The 18,812-nt window shown below is 39.0% G+C and overlaps 2 protein-coding genes across 4 annotated transcripts in view; both read right to left on the bottom strand.

Annotated features, from left to right (window-relative positions):
- LOC106953873 (serine/threonine-protein phosphatase 6 regulatory ankyrin repeat subunit A-like) overlaps nucleotides 1-12,651 on the bottom strand; it is a 25,313-nt gene extending 12,662 nt beyond the window's left edge. The window contains exons 1-7 of one of the 3 annotated variants that reach the window (XM_015042952.1): nucleotides 12,410-12,651; nucleotides 4,244-4,327; nucleotides 3,549-3,627; nucleotides 2,166-2,236; nucleotides 1,514-1,714; nucleotides 689-776; nucleotides 469-611 (exon numbers count right to left, since the gene is read on the bottom strand). In XM_015042952.1, coding sequence (XP_014898438.1) covers nucleotides 469-611; nucleotides 689-776; nucleotides 1,514-1,714; nucleotides 2,166-2,236; nucleotides 3,549-3,627; nucleotides 4,244-4,327; nucleotides 12,410-12,436 — 693 coding nt within the window. In that variant the 5' untranslated portion in view covers nucleotides 12,437-12,651. Of the gene's footprint in view, nucleotides 1-468; nucleotides 612-688; nucleotides 777-1,513; nucleotides 1,715-2,165; nucleotides 2,237-3,548; nucleotides 3,628-4,243; nucleotides 4,328-6,114; nucleotides 6,295-6,344; nucleotides 7,153-12,409 lie in introns of those variants that run through there. The other 2 variants (XM_015042948.1, XM_015042949.1) reach the window with 2 other exon arrangements.
- A 739-nt stretch (nucleotides 12,652-13,390) lies between these two features.
- Nucleotides 13,391-18,363, bottom strand: LOC106953872 (zinc finger protein 432-like). The gene is made up of 7 exons (XM_015042947.1): nucleotides 18,024-18,363; nucleotides 16,310-16,474; nucleotides 15,923-16,075; nucleotides 15,458-15,583; nucleotides 15,287-15,319; nucleotides 14,416-14,565; nucleotides 13,391-14,321 (listed from the first exon to the last, which is right to left on the bottom strand). The coding sequence occupies exons 1-7, from the start codon at nucleotides 18,211-18,213 to the stop codon at nucleotides 13,618-13,620; spliced, it is 1,521 nt and encodes a 506-aa protein (XP_014898433.1). The 5' UTR covers nucleotides 18,214-18,363; the 3' UTR covers nucleotides 13,391-13,617.
- Between the last annotated feature and the right edge of the window lie 449 nt (nucleotides 18,364-18,812).

Raw genomic sequence — 18,812 nt, 5'->3', positions numbered from 1 at the left:
ATTTGTAGAAATAAATTAAATTTTTTTTAATCAAATACAATCAACGGGTTTTTTTTTTTTTTTTTTTTTTTTTGCACAGAACGCATGTAGCATCGTATTGGCTGGGAACAGAAGTGAGCCAATGGTGAAGACAAATGTCGAACGGCCAACTGGTGATAAATTTACACTAGATGCAAAAAAAGCTAGCTAACAAGCTAGCAAGGGTATATTAGCAGTTGGTTAGTGGTAGCTAATGTTTGAGTGCACGGCTCAAACATTTGCTGACAATAAAACTGTGAGAAAAACTACATAGGATACAGAGGAAAAGCTTAAGATCTGTGATTAATAATGTATTTAAGGCCAATGGATTTAAGACATTTTAAGGTTTTAATCTTAGACATGTGAACATAAGACTTTAAATTTGCGTGGACGACTTGTAAACGAATGAACGACATGCAATCGTGTGTGTGTGTGTGTGTGTGCACTGACATGGACACCCAGGCTCAGCAGGTAGTGCACCGTGCTGCTCATGCCACTGGAGGCGGCTGCATGGAGCGGCGTGTAAGCCTTCTTGTCCTTACAGTCGACCTCAGCTCCACTGGCCACCAGCAACTTAACAACCTCCAGGTGACCTGATAAAAACAATTGAATTGAATAAACAAAAGTCATCCGTTTTTAAGTGGAGCAGGTCATTTTTCTATAATCTCACCCATGTAGGCTGCCCAGTGGATGGCTCTCCTGTCCTTCTTGTCAAACGCATTAATGTTGGCTCCTCTGGAGAGCAGCAGCTTCACCATCTAACAAACATTTTCAAACATTTTCAATTTAAAAAGTGTTCATGTGCAGGCCCCATCTGCAGAAACGTTGCTCTTGAAACAGTTTGTACGCAGTGGCTTGAACCGTTCTTTAAAACAAATGTGAAGCCTCTTTACATCGGGTCAATGTGTTTGTTTCGGGCGAATTAAGACAAGTAGGAGGGGAAAAATATGACAATATAGTCATGGACTGTATTCTTAAAGCTTGATAGGCAGACATGTTAGCTGCTGCTCTGATACAGCTGGGTGTAAGAGCAGAGAGCTTTAGTTCTTTTCACAAAAAGAGATCCAGAAATGTAAAATCAGGCTGAATTACGCAGAAAGGAAGCCATATAATCCACTACAAAGGTCATCCCAGATGGACTGAAAGACAGTAAACCCTTGTTCTGTGGTCATATGAGTCCACATGTCCGTTAGCCTGTGTGAGAAAAAGCTGTCATGTGATCTTCTTGCAAAACTGTCACAGTTAGAAAGAGTTTAATTAAAAAAGAAGGCAGCAACATCTTGTGTTTCACCCAACTGGTTTTATTGTTTTTGACATGTAGTAAAGTCAGTGAGTCAGAAGGAACTACAATTATTTTTTTGTATTTGTGCGTCCGTCAAAAACAGGTTCAAACAACTTAATTATTTGTTACATTTCAGAAACAAATGCATATATACACATATATATAAAAAATAAAGTTTTTGCATTCTCATCTATCTGCATCAAAGTCACCGACCTCTACATGGCCACTGAAGGCAGCGTGGTGCAGCGCAGTGCGTCCTGCGCGGTCCGACACGTTGACGTTGCTCAGCAGCGGCACCAGAGCCTCGGCACAGCGGACCGCCTTGTTGCTGGCCGCTACGTGAAGCGGCGTCTGCCAGTTCTTGTCCCTAGCGTTTACGTCTGCGCTGTGCTTCAGCAGCACCGTCACGGCGTCCTGCAGACAATGGGAGTCACGGGTCAGGGCCGGGCAGACCGAGGGTCTGCTGGGTGACGCGCTAACAAAATGTTTGCGGGTGGCCGTGTCACGCTTTGAAAATTCTTTGCTATTCTTAGCAGCCTTTTCGTGCTTAGAATAGAACAAAGAAAGTGAAAGAGTACGACGGGGATACGTTAGTGTGGGAATGCTGCCCAGGACCGAAAACAATGAGCAGAGAAATTCTTATGGTTTCACAATAAGCTTATGTCTAAATAGCTCGATTGGATTTAACAGCTAGTGAAAGTATCTTATATCAGTAGGGAGATGGTCACTTAAAAGTGGTTACATTTCTCAGGTTTTGTGCAGCTCTTCTCCATGAAAAGGTAAATTAACAACACTTCTGATGTCACCGCTAATCACAAAATTAACTGAAACATACAAGAGAAAGTGCGTCTGTGCAACATGTTACCTCGCTACAAGAAGCCACAGCTCGGTGCAGAGGAGTCAACCACTTGTTATCTTTGGCATTAACCCTGGCTCCTTAAATAAGAGAACAGATTAGAGTCAAAAAAGGAAAAAAAAGAAAAAAACTATTTTACTAGCCCCATGTTTATGTTAATTTAATTAGAAAAAACAAAATAACTTCAGAGAAATTGAGTGTACAAACACAGCTCACATGGCTTCTAGGCAGAGAGAGCCAGCGGTGCCTGGAAGGCAGATGATTCTTTTTGGCACAGCTTGAGGGTTAAAATAGGTCTAAAGCTGCACCTGTTGCTGGCTCTTCACGTCAATGAGAAACACTCCACACGCACGCACACACACCAACGCTAGCGCAATCACTCTACCCCTACTCCTGTGTTACGCAGCCGCACCTCGTTATGTCCGACACGCATCATGTGATTGATAACGAGCAGGAAATGTCATCTGTAGCGATGGGACAACTGATGGTGACCGTGGATAAGAAAACAGGGCGAAACTTATGCGAATGAATGAGATTAAAATTCTTTAGGACGCCATGAAAAGAATGACTAATTCAATTTGATCAAATAAAATACACCTTTATGTTACAAAAAAGTGACTTATTTAGTTTTTCAATTCAATCATTAGCATTTTACCCATTGCAGTATGATCTAACAAGGCATTTTGTCTTTTAAAGGAAAACTCAGTATTTCCCTTTAAGAATTTATTTGAATTGCTTTCACCAAAACAAGCAAACTAACTTAACTTTCCATTAAACGTGCACAGAATTGAGCAAATATGTGGACGACGCTCTGATTAGATCAAACTAACGATTACCTTCTATACCGACAAATAAAGGGCAATTTGTGGAGAGACATCACCCATAATGAGACACAGTGGTAGGAGCATCGTGTTGTAGAAATAATTTTTCTTAGCGGGGGACAGTGAAGATGGTTTAGAGAGGAAAGAAGCGCTAAAAAGAGGCTACAAAACAACCTGAGAGAGGAGGAGGTTCACCTTTCAGCAGAACAATGACCAAAGGACAGAGCGACAATTAATTATTTAGATCAAAGTCCAAACCTAAATCCGACTGAGAATTACTGCCAAGACTGCATAATTGTATGTTTACAGAGGCTCTTCATCATTCATCTTGAGCTGTCTAACAAAGACGAATTGGCAAAAATGTTATTATCAATGAGTTAAGCAAATAAACCCAATAAAACACATGAAAGTCTGCGGTATGAAGAGACAGAAATCGTCACAAAGTGCATGAGAATGGCTACTGAAAGCACAAGGAGCTGAGACAACTGAAGAAAGACGGATCCCAAACCTAAAACAAAACATCAATTATTTAATCAGCAGCCGAGAAGTTTAACATGCCTGTGACGTTTACCTGAAAGGATGAGCAGCTCAATGATCTCAGCGTCTCCGAGGTACGCTGCGGCGTGAAGAGGGGTTCGCTTCTCGTTGTCCTGGGGAAGAACGAGAAGCACTAAGTACCTAAAGCATCCTCATTTTTCATAGGAACGTAGGTCACACATGTGAAATCTATAGACCTTATACTGTTACAGACCACAGGAAACACGAGCCTGGAGAAAAAAATATCTTCATCTTCATTTTTATTCTTTACTGCGCTCTATCAAATCCTGCTCACAACGTGCTGCATCATCATCACCCCCTCTCTCCGTCTCTCTCCCTCTCCCTTTCTCTCTCTCTCTCTCTTTCGGTGCAGAGAAGAGTAATCAGCAAAGTGGGGCTATAAACAAAGGTCACGTGACTGCGAGAGGTCTGGGCCGGGGCTGCTGACTCTGGAGAGTTTGGTGTGATGACATCAGCAATATATACCCACAGGTGTACAGAAGTACACTGTGCAGGAACAATAAATGGAAAATAATGGGTCATAAACTGAAAAATTGGAAAGGGAAGAGTAAAACCACAGGGAAGGTTAAGGTCGTGTCCTTGCGTCCTGAGACCTCCACGACATGCGACAACGATGATGAAAGCGCAATTCTGGAATGCGCTTTAGAAAGTGGAGCCAATTAATATTTAAAAACGCTGACGGGCGCAAGGAGAAGGATTTCGACTTGCCTGAACGTTGACATCCTCTTTCTTAAAGATAAGAGAGCGAACTTCGTCTGGGTCCACATTAAAGATGGCTCTCAGCAGAGATGGCTTCGGAGACAGAAAAAACAGAAACCCTTCATTTGAAACACAGACATTTTCTACAGCTTGGTCACATTTCTGAGAGTTAAGTAAGGGACGGTTCACACTCGGAGAGAATAATCTCAACCTTGGACAAAACCGTAGGCCACACCTGGCTGTAGATCACCTCTTTATGACAGCTGCAGGATGCAGCGGGTGGAAAAAACAAAACAAAACAAACAAAAAAAAAACTATTTTTCTAAAACATCATAGTTGTTTGAGGTCATCTGGGGAATAAAGCTGCACTCTTTCCTTGTGGAACCAGAAGAGCAGATTATTATGTAAATACTATGCAAAACATATGTTTAATATGGAAAAAAACCAAACATATGACAGAATTTAGACAGGTTGCACAAACTAGAAAAAGAGGAAGTTGAGAGTGTACGAACACAGGGTAACTATCATTTACTCATATTAGTTTACGGAGCTCACTTTGAAGCACTGGCATGGTTCCAGCAGCATCCTGCTGCTGCTGCTTCGTAAACAGCGTTTCCCTGCAGTGATGAGAAACCTTCGAGAGATCCTACAGTAAACTCGACGCAAAGATTCGTTTCATGTACAAAGTTTCCACCTTAAAGAAGAAATTGTTGTATAATTTCGGGGATGTTATTTTTAAAAACTCCTATTAAAAATAAACTCAAACAACGGATTCACAATGGAAGAATGGAAGAATCCGCTGTGACATTTTCCAACATGATTAAAAAATAAATGATTGAGCCTGTACTTACAGTAAAATTTGGTTCTGAAAGACAAAGACGCCTTTATTTCCACGCGTTTGAAGAAAACCATTTGCTACTCCCTTTTCACCGCACGCTGTTGGTTTATGACATAAAGCTCCAAAAAAAAAAAAAAAGATAAAAAAATGCATGAAAGCTTAACGATGCAATGTGACCAGATGTGAACGTTTCAACAGAGGTGATTAGTTTTGCAAGTATGACACAATTATTTTTATTGAAATAATCAACTAATTTGTTTACTCAAAAAATCCATTTCCTGAAACAACAACCCAGTCAGAGCACTAATTAAGCCAACAATGTACAAATTCCATGCACAATTAAGGTTAATACAACCTTATAGTTTTAGTTTCACCTGGTTCAAATTCTCTAAAATAAATCTATTGAGCACTTCTTGCGATCCAATTATGGCAAAAAAAAAAAATAAAAAAAAAAAAAATCGATGAACAAAACAAAATAATCACTGTATTTATGTAAAGTCAAGCAGAAAAGGATGAGCTTTTCACATGTTGATCTTAGAAGTATTTTTTAGCTACACATGCATCCTTTGCTACAAATGATCAGGCGTACTACGGAAATGCTAAGTTGTTCCACTTTAAGAAATATATTTTTTAAGCGTGTAATTGATAAATTAACTGAAAGCTAAAAAAAAAAAATAGCTACTTGCAGTTTAAGACGTAATTACTTTTAAAACTGCTTTGAATGTTTTTAACTTTAATCCAGCACCGTAAATCTGACATTAGCCTGTGAAACATCAAGGCTCACTAATATATTTTTACTATTTACAGGTCTTTTATTTACAAAGATGATTACTGTAGTTAATATGTTTCAAAATGTATTGAATACAATTAGATATACGCAAGCATGCACTGCCTACAAACCTAAACATCCAGTCATGTCAGCCCAACATAAAGAGGCTCTTCTTACTTCCAGCAATAGCCTTGTCCTTTATACACAGAGAAAGAGGACTACAAAGACCAGGCGATACCAACTAGCTATAGAAACCAATGGCCAGGAATATACTTGTGCTATTTTTGCACTGGATGACAGGTGCTGGCAGCCCATTGTAGTTTTCTGCAACGAGGCATACGAGTATTGAAGTTTTAAATTCAGATCACATTTGAAAGATTCACTCATCTGCATATAAAAACTGCAGACATATCTCTAATGCTGTGTGGTGTGCACCTGCAAAAAAACATGGAAAAATAATTTAAAAAAAAATTGGCAAACTAAATAAAACTGAGCATTCTCACCTTGTCGTCCTGCGCGACAGCCCTTCCAGATACTTGATGAGATGCTTTGGGCCGAGGAGGTGGGGATGAAGGAGAGGGCTCGTCTTCCTCCACCTCCTCCAGCACCACAATACACACACGGCTCGCCCGTTCTGACCGCATCAGGAACGGCCGCTCACACACTCACTCACTCACACGCACACATAAATACACAGTGTTCCTTCTTACATATGTGCGCAATCCCATAGCACAAAGGTCAGCGATAAATGCCATAAAAAGTACTTCCCGCATAAACAGACGCGGAGCATCTCCATGTGTCAATCCAGCACAAAATCCAGCTCTGTCCTCTATCTGTCAGTGTCGCTTTGCAGCCCGTCTCCTCTCCTCTCCTCTGTCTCTCTCCCTCACCCTCTCTCTAACCAACACTCACTCTGTCTGTGAGCAGCGGTCGAGGAGACAGCAGGAAATTCCTCTGCGTAATGGTGGCGGTAGGAGGCATGAATGCGGCAGAATGAGTCTGGGCTGCCTAGCAGCACGCAGGGAGCTCCGTATCCTCAGTGCTGAGCCGCAGCCGGGAACACACACGGACCCAGCAGCGATTAGCTCGTACGGGGCAGCAGCGCCCGGTGTGCGAGTAGGAATGCATCGCTCGGTTCAGTCAGACTGCTGAAGCCAGCTCTTTCATAAGAGAGGGAGAGGGAGAGGGGAGGGGAGCGACAGAGTCGGAGAAAATGAAAGGACAGAGGGAAAGTGAGGGAGACAATCGCAGGCAGGTGCTCAACAGAACACAAAGAAATGCAAAGACGACTGGAGCGGAGGACAGTAAGGGGCGAAACCTGTTTTCTATGTTGTTGTTTTTTTATGTCACAACAGAAATTTCAATGTAGTTTTGAGGAAACTATGAGGAAAAAAAATCAACAAAAAGTATTGCATAATTAGGAAATGATATATGCTTTCAAGTCATTTTACAAATAAAACTCTGAAAAGCAAGGCATTCAGCTCTCTTTCTTTTGATTTGCCTCAATAAAGTCCACTGTAGCCAATTGCCACCTAACTAGTACCCACCTGCATGCAATGTCACCGACATAAATCCAGCTTTTCTATGAAGGTCTAAGAGGGATTTTTTTAGAGAGCATCAGTGGGGAAAAAAGGCATTTATTGGCTGAAGGATCGCCTGTCCATCACAGAACAACTCAGAGCCGCTCAAGACAAACAACCACACACAAACTCATAATTAAGGGCAATTTGGAGAAACTAATTAACCCAACAGTCATGTTTTGGGATTGAGGGAGGAAGATAAGATTGCTATATGGGAAAGCATGTTTATGTGTCGCAATGGCCTAGTCAAAGTCCATGCTGATAAATTGCGTCAATACTTCAAAATAGTTCACAGGCTGCATCTGTCCAATCTGACCTATTTCGCAAAGAAAAATTCTCTTTTGGTAGAGGCATTACCCCAAAACGCTGCTCTGCAAGGAGGCACACAAACGCACAACACACTTTTCAGATTTCAACTTGTAAAATATTTAGCACCCCTTTGAGTTGGTCTATTATATAAAGTCCCATTAAAATACACTGAGGTTTGCAGATATATTATGACATTGATCTAGGGGTATGAAAATGTGTTCACAGTTACAATGCAACAATACTTTTTGTAGTAAACAAATCTTCATTTCTAAATTAACAAACTGATATGTTTTTTTTGTGTGTGTGTGTGTGTCTTGAGTTTTATGGATGGTCAAATCTTTACAACCAGAAAACATGACTCATCTGACCCTCGTTTTATGGATTTAGTGCCAATTCAGCGTGGATCAAATGCTGGTCATTGTACAATAAGCTCAGATATCACGGCTTTTCATACCTTAGCTGGACACGCTTAAGGCATTTACAAAGCTGTCGCCAACAGCTTGGTGTTTGGGAAAAAAAAAAAATGTTGTGGTACACAACGCTTCCAGATTTGAAACTTGGTCCAAATAAAGTCTTTAAAAATGTTTGAATTTATGAATAACAATGCATAACCGGGAGAAGCTCATGTTCTTCATGTACGTGTGGTTTGGCATCCTGTTTGGTGTATCAGTGGCACAGCTTCAAAAGTCCCCCTCTCATTATGAAACTGGAACAAACAGGCTTCGCCAGGGAATGTGAGGGTGGTTAACAAGACCAGTCTGTGTGTGCATGACTGTGTGTGTGTGTGTGTATTCCAGTCTTCTTTTCATTCAGACCAGATCCTAAAAGGGGCAATCTTGCCAGGCCGCACAACCCCATTAACTCAAAGGGAGGAACTGCGCAAGCAGGGGCAAATGAAAGAGGGAGGTGGATTGGTGTGTTTTTTTTTTTTTTTTTGCAGGCCTAAACTCTAACAGCCTCCCCATTTAGAAACCCTCATTAAAAAAAATCTTCAAACTAAGAGTATAGATTCATATAAAAACTGCACCAAGCATTTTATCAGACGACGCAAATGCAGTCGACTCACTAACAACTTCATGTGGAGCTTTACGTGACAGAGAGCATGTGTAACAGAGAGTTTGATGGATACCACTGACCTCAGCTCCGACGCTGCCACAGGATGCAGTCGACGTTTGTGTGTGTGTGTGTGTGTGTGTGTAATGCAATCGCAGAGCAGAAACACAAAAGACAGCACGTGTCGGGCAGCGTGTGTTTGTCTGTGCTGGTGCGCATATTCTCCCAAACAAAAAGCAACACAGCTGCTGGCAAACAGACAATCGAACTCTATCCCACTAACCAGCACCTTCGCTCATTTAAAAAGGACCTTCTAATGTCAGCAGCAATATTTGAGAGAGCCATGGAGAAACAATGCAAATACTGTGTTTTGGCAGAGCTTGTAAGCAAACCCCCAAAATTTTCCCCCCATTCAAACTAAGGAGGGCTTTTTTTTTTTTTTTTTTTCTTGCTTTGGTTGCACTGATTAGAAGAGCAAATGAAGGGCCCAATTAGATATGATGAAGCTCGTTATTATCCAACTCAAAGTTTTTACCCACAATTCCAAACTCTATAATTAGTGGGAATACTTTACTAACTTATTGGATATAAAACATTGTTTCTTTAACTCTGTGGATACACTTGTTTCAAACCCCAACACTCCTGAGATTGTGATTCCTTGTTTCCATTCATACTAGGCTTCATGTGTGAATGCGACATTTTTTATGTTTCTTCTGTAAAAAAAAAAAACAATTAAAAAACTAATAGGTTTCTTCTTATCTTGGCCTGTAACATATCTGACAGCAGTTCCAGTCAGTCAGAATCCTTTATGCCTATCCCGTTCAGAAGCATAAAGCTCAGCAGAGACATGCAGTAAAATAAACATCATTAAGCATGAAAAACACGGACAGTAAAAACCCAGATTCGACTGTCAAAGCCACTAACTTTACACCAGCACTGGAGTCCTGCAACGTCTTGCTAAAACTCAAACACCGGACAGAAATGAGATAAAAAAATCCCTAAAGAGGATCAAATAAAACAGCTTTTTTTTTGTGTGTGAAGATCATCAAGACAACCAATTACCATGTTTACATAATCAGATATCATGCTCATGTGTGAATATAGCAGAACATACTCCACAATTAAAAAACAAAACAAAAAAAAACACTAATTAGTAAAAGCACTCTATAAAAATTCATGTTAGGTACAAATAATTTATCTGGGGAGGATTCATGTTGCAGGTGGATGAACCGTGTAACTAGTGTTGTCCGCTATGTGGTAAATGGGTTCTTATTGTCGACAACTTGTTCTCTCATTCAGACATTGATGTTTTTAATAATAGGATGCCCTCTAGAGGCCAAAAAACAAATCTAAATTTTTTCCAAAAGTCACCAACATCTCCCGTCCGGCTCCTCTGTGCAACTATTTTTGTCCCCATTTCTCTGTCAACAAGCAAGAGAACAATGAAGAATAGAAAGTGGGACCTAATCACAGTCTTCCGCTCGTTGCGTGCTTCTCGACGGCTCAGGACACTGAACACAGAACGCTCGCAAGCAGAAAAACTCCAAAAAAAAAAAAAAACAATGACCCAACAGGGATCAATGTGGTATTTATTAGTGATTCACCAATCAATCAGGCGGTGATTAGAATAGGTCTGTATTTTCCCCAGTCGTCGTCTGGGCAAAGGCTGAAATTTCCAGACTTTTATTGCAGACTTTTAAATGCAACAAAGTGAAGATGTTTTTTTTCTGTCCGTAAACACATCAAAAACATTTTTTGGGTTTTTTTTTTGGTGTACTTTGTTCCAGATTTATTTATTTTTTAAATCTGACAAAGGTTAAGAAACGCAAAACCAAAACTAACAACCCCCACCCTCCACCCCCAAAAAAAGAACAGGCAATTACACATCTTATCTTTTTCCAAAATTCACAGCAATACAAGGAAAAAGCTCATTAACTTCAATCAAGTATTAACCATCGACATATGAACTGTAAGTTGTGCGTGTAATGGTATATAAATACCATACTGGTAAAGGGAAAAAAAAAGGTTTTCAATTTTAAAATGTTGTATTCTGACTGCAGCTGATAAAATCAAAAAACGGAAGATTAGTATAAAAAAAATAAACAAAGAAAAATCAATGAATAAGTAGCTATGATATTTGTAATGTGGATAAATACACATTTAAAATTACATAAAATATATTTTTGAAAGTACCAAAGAATCGCTTTCAAAAACAAACACAAATGTTTTAAAGGATTTATTTTATGATTTATCAGAATAAGTATCTTTCATGGCTTACAAGCCTTACTCTATCATTTTTTGATTATAAAATTTAAGCTTAATTCTTCTTTTAATTGCTCAGCGCTGGATTTTTTTTTCTGATTACATTAAAGAATTTAAAACATAATTAGAAGATGTGGAGGAACAAAGATCTTCCTTAAAAGGACTGACGAGACCAAATGCTGCATTTTTATCTAATCATTCTTTTGGAATCACCTTGGCAGAGATAATGAATTATTTCATCCAATATCATTATTTCATTCAGATTATTTTATGTCTCCTAGATTAGTTGGAACACAATCTGTTTCAAATGCATCCCTACAGCACCCTTCATCCTGTAAGGTAATTACGCAAACCTCTTCATAAATCTTGAGTATTATTTCAGTCATGCAGAGGCATGCATTGGCTACATTTATGCAATCGTCCCTTCTTATTTTCAAAATAAATTAAGAAGTTTTAAGTGAGCTGTAACACATAATATGTATCGAGTAAGCTCAAATTACAACTCCATCACTATGCTCAAAATTGTTAACAGTCTTGTTCCACTTCATCTCTACATGAGCTCGGGATCCGTTACTTTGTAAGCAGCTGCTGACCCCGTGGATTGTGCCTTAAGTGTGATGCAGCTGTAGGTTTTGGATCAACTATTTCAGTCTGACAGCCTTTCTTATCTGCAGCAACAGGTGACCAACTGGCCATTTAGCTGCCCGGAGAAAAACCAAGACAGCTGACAAAGCAAACTCCTGGGGGGCAAACAAAGGAGCCGCTTTGAATCGAGTTAGTCTCACTAACTCGGCGCTAATATCTAAAGAAACGCGTAACATAACAGGTATTTAAATGCGCTTCAGAATGACAGGGTTGGCCACATAGGTTACCTCTTAGTCACATCCATCCAGCTGTGTTCAGAGGTGCATCAGCACCCCAAGCAAAAAATAAATAAAAAATACAAGCAAAAAAATAAATAAATCAACCAACCCTCGATATGCAACAACGTCCATTGAAAGATGGACTAATTTAAGGCAACAGGTGACATGATGTTAGCATGGGTGTAAAGAGGACTGCTATTCCGCTGTTTACTTTTACCGCTAGCTAGTCTGCTAACATGTCAGATATTAAAGTTAATGATAGAAGCGGCGCAACATTAGCTTAGCCCTTGGACGTTCATCTTTTAAAAATAAATTTTCCTACCACTACAAACTAAAGAAAATGTGTACCGTTGATAAAATTAAGCTAGGATTAAAAAATAATAATAAAGTTGATATATTGGACATGATGGGAACGAACAACACTTTGTAAAAATACTCGAATAAACTACCCGTTTATCAGTTCCAGACGACTTTGCGTTAGCTAACCAGATGTTAGCTTACCTGGTCTTGGATCTTTAACACAGCCATGTTTCCCAGAATGAAAATTTAAGAAAGAGGAGAGGCAGTAACTAGCCCAGGAGTTACTGTAGATTGACTTCCCGTGAGGGAGGGAACTGATAGGGAAGAGACTCTGGAGCGGAGCAGCTAACCCCCTCTTCCTGTCAGGAATAAACTCGCCACATTTTTATGGGAGACAAATGACTGAACGCTGCCGAGAAGCTGAAACGTTACGTACCAGTCAGCACAGCCACACTGAAGGGGATTCATTCAACACTGTATGACAGATTTTCCTTATACATCTTTAACAGGAATGCTTTTTTGTTGTCACCCATTACTTTCTCAGTGTTTCTATGTAACCCACCACCGTCAAATAAAGCCCGCAGAATTAAGAAAAAGTTACTTTTGTATTTTTTCTGATTCAGTCTAAACCTTTGAAATTGCTGGGGCGTCCACACCTGGAAAGGAAAAGGCAACTATCCGAAATGTTTTCCACTAGAGAATGACTTTAACAGTTACATATGCCAATAACCACTTAATTTAATGGATAGCAACACTTGAAGCTGGTTATTAACTATATCCTGCAGCCTTGGGATTTTTTTTAACACAGTTGTATGTCTCAACCAAAAACTGATTATCAATGCATGTAGTGTGTACTCAGTTTTCCACACTACATGACATTATGAAATTCTAAGAATCTATATATATATATATATATATATATATATATATATATATATATATATATATATACACATACACACACACATACATACATACATACAAGCAGTTCTATCACTACAGCACAACATATGAGAACAATGCTACTAAAGGACAACAGTCACAGAAGATTTGATTCCTGGAGAATCTCAGCCATGCTTGACTGGGTTCTTGCAGGTTTCAGTAGGATAAGCTTAAGACCTTTTACAGACCCTCATGAATTAAATCTAAGACCAACATGACATATTACCAGAAACATTCTAATTAACATTTTAACAATGAAAGCTCTTATTGTTATCAATTTAAAGATTTGTGTTTATTTGCTGAAAATGATCAATTTAGCTCCACATTAAATCAAAACAGCTATCCTAACCTAAATAATCTTCTCAACAAAACACCCATGTACATACACAACTTTATCCTACTCAAGTCTGAGCTCATCCCCTTTAGCACCAATTTCAGTTTTAAGGGTTTCCAGTTAGACAAGATTTTCAAACTTTAGACTTCTCAAACGCATGCGTGAATCCTGGTGGGATCATATTGTAGACTTTGTATTTAGTCTTTGATTTATGAAAAGCCTTATGCTGCTGCAAGCGAGACTGGCTTGAAAACTGCTTGCCACACGTCCCACAAACGTTCTCGGTGTTGTGGTTCTGCAGGTGTTCGTGTAGACTTTCACCTCGCGTCAGACTTTTCCCACAAACCCCACAAATACAGATTTTGTCCCCTGCGTGTTTCTGCACGTGCGTCTTCAGCTTGTGGAAGTAGTGGAAAATTTCTCCACATGCCTTGCAGTAATACGACCCAACACGTTTCTGAGTGGCAGACAACTCCGTTTTCATTGTACTAGGATTTAGGTCTGCTAATTGATTTTTTGCATGCTTTTTGCTTGGTGGACTAAGATAATCTGAACTTGAGGATGCTGCTTTGGTTGGGATAGATTCCTTGGTATTGCTGCAGGATTGGCCCTTCGTTACAACACCGGTTTCATTTGGGTGCTGCGTTTTGCCAGCTGAATCCAGTCCTTTACCAAAGCCACTATTCTGACGACTTTCCACTATAATAACTTCCTTTCCATCTTGGATGCGAGTGTTGAAGCAGATGTCCATGCCACGGTCTTGATTTGGGTATAGACAGTGTTGCTGTGGTTGACTGCTACCAGAATGTTGGGCATCCACCACATTTGGAAGTTGGCCTGAGAAAATTGAGGATTAAAAATAAAAATAATGTTTTACATGGACTGTTCATGTAGCTGTGCCATTGACATAATACGGCTTGTAGTTTGATACCTGCTGCTTTTTCTTTCATTGGAAGCAGAGGTGAAGCCGTTTCCTCCTGCTGCTGTTCCGGACTGCTGAGCTCTTCCTCATCTTCCTCAGAGTCTTCGAGGCCCGAAGATTCTTCTTCAAACATGACAGTGTAAGGCAGACGAAGATTCCCTGGTGAGAAAAGCATTGATGTGTTATTATTTCAATAAAAACATGGTAGGATTTTTTTTTTCTTGGAAGCAAAACAAATTTTTGCATCCAGAAAGTGAAAATAAAGGGGAACAAATACATACTATGACCGAAACCTAGAAATCAGGCTGCTGCACCTTTGAACAATGCAAATATTCAAAGATCAATTTGTACAATCTTTCATTATTCATTATATTCACAATATGTCATTCAAATAAATTCAAATAGTAAACACTGTCCTGTTTGTGGTCAGAAGAGCAACTCATTTAATATTTTTTTTCCCTTTTTGATAATTAGAATAAATAATAATATAAATTTTTCTATTAGTTGGAACAGTTTCAAACCCCATTTAAATGAAATAAATTCCAGAAAAATTGAAGATTTGTCTGGTAATGTCTTCATATTTAACAGTAAAACATGAGATCACCAACTGTGGGTCATTTTATGCGGCACCTAAATCTTACTCACAAAAAGAATTTATGAAAATTTGCTGTTTGGGTACATCTATTCAGTAGGGAGAAAAAAAGTTAGAAAATAATCCATCAGTTATTGCTACATCTGACAACCACAATGGAACAGACACCTCTGGATCACCATAAATAAAAAATAAAATAAAAAAAACTGTAATTAAGCACGCAAAAAAAACAAAAAAACCATAAGACATTGGTGCTGCATTTCTTTATGGTGTATGAAACATACTGACCTGACACTTGGCTTGTCTGCAGAACAGTATAACCTGAAATAAAAAATAAAAAAAAACACTTATCTTTAAGTGAATGAAAACAGTATTAAGATTGACACATATAGCATTATGTATGGATAGTTGTATTCCTAACTGATGCAAACGTAAAAACACATCTCCAAGAAAACCTACAATGTTGTTTTGATAGGTGGACTTTAAAGATGCATCTCCGATTAAGGACCTTCTTGCAGCACGGACAGTGCCAGTGACTTCTTTCCTGAACTTTGTCTGAACACATACATGGGATCACAAATCTTTCTGCAAATAGAGAAAAAAAAAAAACAGGTTTGCTGATTAGGGGTAAACACCTAGTTTAAAAAAAAACAAATGCTAATGAGCCATTAATTAAATAATTTATTGCTTAAAAAAAAAAAGCATGCGAGTTACTCCATAAAAAACTACTGTTTTCAAAATTATATGGACATGGTGCTTGATGTGAATAATATTAATGCATAGTAAAAGTGTGAGATTTTCATTATGCTGTCTTAAGTAGCCAACAGACAATCAGTATTACATGAAATGTTTCAGGGACATTGAAAAAAATTATGGTATGAAATTTTATTCAACAAAGTTCTCAAATGTGATGCTTAAACCTACCGATGTCATCCTGAATAAAATGGACAGCTATATCATAATGTCTTTTCATCAGGTGGTGCTTTGAGGCGGGCACTTGCTTGGAACAGAAGAAACAGTTCTCCATGGTTGAAAACCTGAGAAGGCGCTCCTTGGAGATGAAGACAGTCTGTTGCCCTGGGAGACGAAAAAAAAGATTTGATTGACTCAGGGAAAGGACGAGTGCAAAAAAAAAAAAAAAAAAGATTTCTGATGCTTGAGACATTGAGTGGAATAAGCAATTCATATTTAGGGTATACCAAAAATGAATCAGCTATGCGTTGTAATAAAGTGTTAGAAAGGTGTTAAGCGTTTGTTTACGGAGAAGAAAGTTACTTTATGATCAGCAACAATTTTTGGCATTATTCTCACCAACAGTGGCGCTAAAGGTAGATGTTTGGGTCTTGCTGTTAACTCCTGAGTCTAGAGCAGATGGGCCAGAAGGAGAATTTTCTTCCTTAAGAGCAGGAGCGATACTGCAGTCAGTGGCAAGCTTTGCAGCAACCTCTGTAGTGGTAGTGTTGGTTACGTGACAACCTGCACAGAAGAGACGAGAAGAAAAGCAAAACTGATGAAGAGCGCACCTCGATGTACGTTCTGGAGCAGAACTAAGTATTCTACACACAGAAGGTGTGGCTCTCTTCTCCATTAGAGAATCACAATTAATTAACCTTCCAGGATTTTTTTTTTTTTTTTTTTGTGGGTTTTGTAGACAACCAAAATGTCTACAAAAACAACAAGTTTCATATTTGAACAACATGAAACTTAACACAGAAAGGTTTTAAGCAGCTGCTTATTTTATATCTGAAGCTACCATTTTATCTTGCCATTGAATCTGTACATGTCTTAGAAAAAAAACAAAACAACAAAAGCGAGTCTTATTAGTTTAGGTCTTGTCTCTGGGATGTGTGTATGGGCTGCAGCGATTAATTGGAATAACTGAAATGTAAAAAGTCAGTATGCTTAAAGAACATACTCTGAGCAGTAACTAAGTCAAAATTGCACAAAAAATGTTACATTTAAAATTTTTCTGTAAACATGTTCTACCCAGAACTCCTCAAGTAGTCTAGTGTTAATTTCACCCAATTACATTTCTGTAAAAAAACAAAATGGAGAAAAATCTCCTATTGGCACCTTTTGTTATTCAGTTATTAACAGGTTAGTCCAAAAAAAAAAGTAAATAGATAAGCCCAATAGTGGGTTAAGCTTTTCACATGATGATCTTAGAAGTATTATTTAGCTGTAGATGCTTCATTTGGTACAAATGATTAATTGTTTACTAAAGGAGCCTGTTATTGCATTTTAGGCAATTTTTTTAAAAGGTTAATTGAATTCTTTATTTCCATCTTTTAAAGCTTCTCCAATATTGGACATATATTTTAAAAAAAGAAAGAAAAAAAGCTTACACCATGATCATGCCAAGGGACGGAGAACCACACCTATTCAATGTGGCCCACAATCAGATGTGGAATGAGTTCACCATCCCCAGCAAACTCAAGCTCTGTTGCAGTCTGCATTTCACAGTCTCCATCTTGTGAACACGGATTCCACTCATGGTTTAACAGAGTTGCGTCTTGCCTTCAGCCATTTGCTCCTGCTTTCTCAGCAATACCCGTAGTGGGCCAATTTCTACTTATTTGGATGAAGCCAAGACAGAACTTTGTCATGACTGATTTAGCACGGTAGTGCAGGTTTAGTGAATGCAAGAGGTGAGCTCATTTCAGGTGAAGGCATTTAATGTTGCTTGCACTAAGATTTCTATTTAAAAAGAAATCCCCAAACAGGTACAAGTGTTTATTTGCAATAACTAACAACTCAACAACTGTGCTTGGTGTTCCCAAGTATTTTATAGCAAAAAAAAAAAAAGCCGTAACTAAAGAGGATTAGCGCCTAACATGTAAACAAGTGGTCCAAAGCAGGAAATCGCACCCATAATTCACGCAAAGCCTCATGGGGGCTGGGAATACGGGGGATAGTTTGTTTGAAACGGGATGCTTCTGATTAATTAAACAGGGAGCCACAATAAGCCATAATTTCTATTGAATTCGTTAACCATACGAATCAAACCAATACGGCATGGTCTGACCTTGTTTCTTTGGCAACTTTTTCTTCAGGATAATCTCCAACAGAGACGAGTGGCGCTTGTTTTCCTCCTTCAGCCGGGTGACCTCTTGCTCGTACACTTCTATAGTTTTGTCGATAACAGCAAGGATTTCGGATGTAGCAGTTCGCAGTCGCCCAGCCACAAACAACTTTAGCTCCTCCAGTTGGCTCATTTTCACAGTTTTTCCCACTTAAGACCTTTCGGACACACGAGAAATGCTACTGCAGTCAAAGAACATTTCCGCTCTTTGCATTCAAACAGACAAGCCCCTTTTATCGGCGGATTACATTACCAGTTTAAAATGTCGCCCCCTTCCGCACCGGAGTATGTCGGACGCAAGCATGAGAAGGCAATATTCAAGAAAACTGATTTTCAGGTCATTTTCCCCATCATATTAATAATTTTCAGGACCATAAGTTTTTTAAAAAAATGCAGGTGGCGTTCACAAAAACGTTAGACATCCAGTTTAATTAAAAAAAACAACAAAAAAAAAACACCCAACATTAAGTTACATTTTGTGGTCTACAATACCAGAACTACTAAAGTTGGCCAAACACAACATTAATCAGTGTTAACATTATATCACACTGATTATTCAAAGCACCAGCCCAGACACAACCAAGAGTTGCAAGACACCATAACTTGAGGACCAGTGCCATAACAATCTGTAACAGTCCTGGCTCAGAGTCTGAAGGTGCATGACTCTGGTGCATGTGGACATCATGTGGCCGAGTCAAAGGATGAAGCCCACTCAGGACACCTGATGGTGCA

This window comes from Poecilia latipinna, unplaced genomic scaffold (assembly GCF_001443285.1).
Source record: "Poecilia latipinna isolate Pla-1442-1.1 unplaced genomic scaffold, P_latipinna-1.0 Scaffold609, whole genome shotgun sequence".
NCBI lineage: Eukaryota > Metazoa > Chordata > Actinopteri > Cyprinodontiformes > Poeciliidae > Poecilia > Poecilia latipinna.
Note: the sequence above shows the minus strand (reverse complement) of the source record. Positions and strands in the feature narration are given on the sequence as shown.